We start from the raw sequence: 2900 nt of genomic DNA, 5'->3' as shown, positions 1-2900 counted from the left end.
ATTTGTTTAATGAAACTGCTACAACATATTATCTGGGACAATTGAAAGGATAATAGTTTTTCCTTAAATGCAATGAAATTTGTCTAGCATACATTCAAATATCAAAGTTATTATTTATTGACAAATATCCGTGCTTGAAGATCAAACTGGAACTAAGAGAAGGGTGGAAAAAGGAAATGATAGGATAAAATTGTTCCATGAAATATTTATCATAAACGGTCAGCAAATATTAATGTTCTATCCTCTTAAAAGTTATGTTTTAAAAAAACTATCCAAGTTTCCAAAAGTATACAATGAAAGAAAATTTTAGTGGTGCATTCACTTTGAAAAATAAATTCCTTTGAAAAAAAATTTCAATTAACCTTTCAGGAAAACGAAAACGCTGTCGATCAATGATAAATGTAAGAACAGTGAAAGCGGTAACACCAAGATTGACAGAAGCCCATAAAAGCATCCAAAATCGAGCAAATTCCTTTTTGGAAACATCAAACATCCCTTCACGATTACATTGGAAAACGCATAAACCACGACGATCAGTCGGGTCCAGGTTAACTAGATCATGTGGACAGGACGTCATCGTTTTAGAAAATATCCGTTCTTCCAGACTTGGCACTGGCTCTCGATGATCCGCATCAAACTGTCTAAAAATAACAAACTTTTTATGTTTTTTTCCAGCAGTAATATGAATTTGTTTCAAATCGAATCACTTACGAATTGCCGAAGTATGTCAGTGGATAGTATAAACCTAAATTGACAGCCAAGCCTATCAAGACTAGAAGTGGAAATGGACTAAAATCTCTAACTGATTATCAAGTTCAATAGAAATTAACATGATAATCGCTTTGAAGGTGCATTACTCGATATGATATGCAGCTGGTAAAGAAAAGGTATGAATCGAAAGCAGTCCAATAGCATAAAAAAGAAACATAGCAGACCAATAAATATTTGAAGATTTCCGAAATTGGCTGTTGGAAATTTTCCGACTTGAGAAAAAAGAATTATTAAATTATGGAAATAACATAACCATAATGTTGACGGAAGACCAAAAATTAGATTCATGGATAAGAGAAGAGTAACAACATAAAGCTTATTAATTCATATCTCCCTGACTGGGACCGAAAAATTCCGGTTAAAATTCCTAGTCTGAAATCGTATTGATGATCCATCACGATGTATCAGTGATAGGAATCGAGAGGAATCCCTTCCCAAAATCCGAATCGAAATCAGTGATAACACTGTAAAAAGGAAATACGTGCTAAATAGAGTAATTTATTAGTTATCAGTGATGGAAAAAGATAAATTTTGATGGAAGCTATAAAAACGATTTAAAAAGCGAAAAGGAAGATTTATACAGTGGCTTTCAGTCGGCCAGAGAATAACAATGAATAATCAACCGGTGAAGATTTGATGGCTAGTAACTGATCAGTTCGAAGTTTTAGTCGACTAAATGACTTCTTTTAAACAACGCCAAAACTACAAAATATCGGAATATTCCGGATCAAATGAACTTACTCTGGCCCCAGATAACTATTCTGGTCGTTGGTTGGTTTCATGCACAGATTCGGTGCTTCTGGAAATCGGCTGCAATTCAACGGTTCCGGCCAGTCAATTCCGAATTCCATTAAAATTGAAACGCAGTCCCGTTTAACCTAAAAGGATAAAAAATCAATTAAATTTGAAAATTAACCGAAAATTTATAGCAGAAATAAAAACTTGAAGATGCTGAAGAGTAATGAGTACAGCTGTTCCCAAGAACGCAAATATCTTCTGCATCGAAATACTTAAGTCAGTAGGGTCAAGAGGATAGTTAGCTTAAACTGACCCTACTAGACTCAATCCATCTTCTGATCAGGGCTAAATTAATTCAGTTACACTGTTTAGTCCAAATTGGCAAACGCCATTCTCGCTTCTTCCCTCTTGCTTTTTTGTTAAACTACATTCTATATCCTACATGGATAATAAAATGGAAATTATCAAATTCAAATTTTAAAGAGGTGAGAGGTTTGAAAGATCTTCAAAACAATTTCAAATATTTATTGTATCAAAACGCTGAGAATAACGGTTGTGGATTAGAAACCGATGGTAGACACGGAGTGCCAATATGACCTTCTCAACCCCCTCGAACTATTCAACCACCTGCTTGCTTATCCTGTCCCACCTGTTCCCTGGTTACTGTGTGCTTAAATTGATCAATTTGCAAACAAATCAAAAATATTTGAATAAAAAATGATCTGCAACAAAAAAGTTACGTGAAAAGCAATGGCTTATCGAATGAATTATTAGAGAAGAACTGGGATGAATGGTAGGCACAACAGTCTCTGACAACGAAATCATTGAAATATTGCGAATTACAAATTATAGTGGAATTTTGTAAATCCTAATGTCAAAGAGTTCGTGAAATTGTCATTTAATTCTTCAATTTATCACAAATTTTTTTGTGGTTTCACCACAAAAATTTAACAAAGTGTGAGATGATTAAGCCACGGAGATAGCTGCGCTTCCCATACAAAAATAGTTCCCCTTTTTGCGATCTGTTTCGATTCCTTTCTGAAACAGATGGAACCGACCATGTCATGCAGGTATGACGTCCGGCTATTTGGCCATCAGTAATCGGCAATCCTTACCCATGCACTAATTTCATCAAACGAAGAACTGAAATCCCTCACGTATTATTCCGTATCAATCTATGGGATAACGGTTGAAAACATTTCAACATGAGGGAGATGATGGGTTTCGTTTCACTGCCAGGGTAATGGTTTTATAGAAGGTTGTAAAATGGGCAATAAGATTGTCCCTATTGATTTTGGCGCGGTGATATCGCCCCTTTCACCCTCTGTCTTACTACTATTCGCACTAAAGGTCGACCTATTTGAAATAACGATCGATATTCCAACAATTTT

At 35.1% G+C, this 2900-nt stretch overlaps 1 protein-coding gene across 1 annotated transcript in view; it reads right to left on the bottom strand.

Annotated features, from left to right (window-relative positions):
- LOAG_17537 (frizzled receptor) overlaps positions 1-1622 on the bottom strand; it is a gene marked incomplete at both ends in the record, with an annotated part of 9212 nt that extends 7590 nt beyond the window's left edge. Inside the window, 2 exons of the mRNA XM_020450197.1 lie at positions 363-641; positions 1513-1622. Coding sequence (XP_020306154.1) covers positions 363-641; positions 1513-1622 — 389 coding nt within the window. The remainder of the gene's footprint in view (positions 1-362; positions 642-1512) is intronic.
- Between the last annotated feature and the right edge of the window lie 1278 nt (positions 1623-2900).

This window comes from Loa loa (genome assembly GCF_000183805.2).
Source record: "Loa loa unplaced genomic scaffold supercont3.89, whole genome shotgun sequence".
NCBI lineage: Eukaryota > Metazoa > Nematoda > Chromadorea > Rhabditida > Onchocercidae > Loa > Loa loa.
Note: the sequence above shows the minus strand (reverse complement) of the source record. Positions and strands in the feature narration are given on the sequence as shown.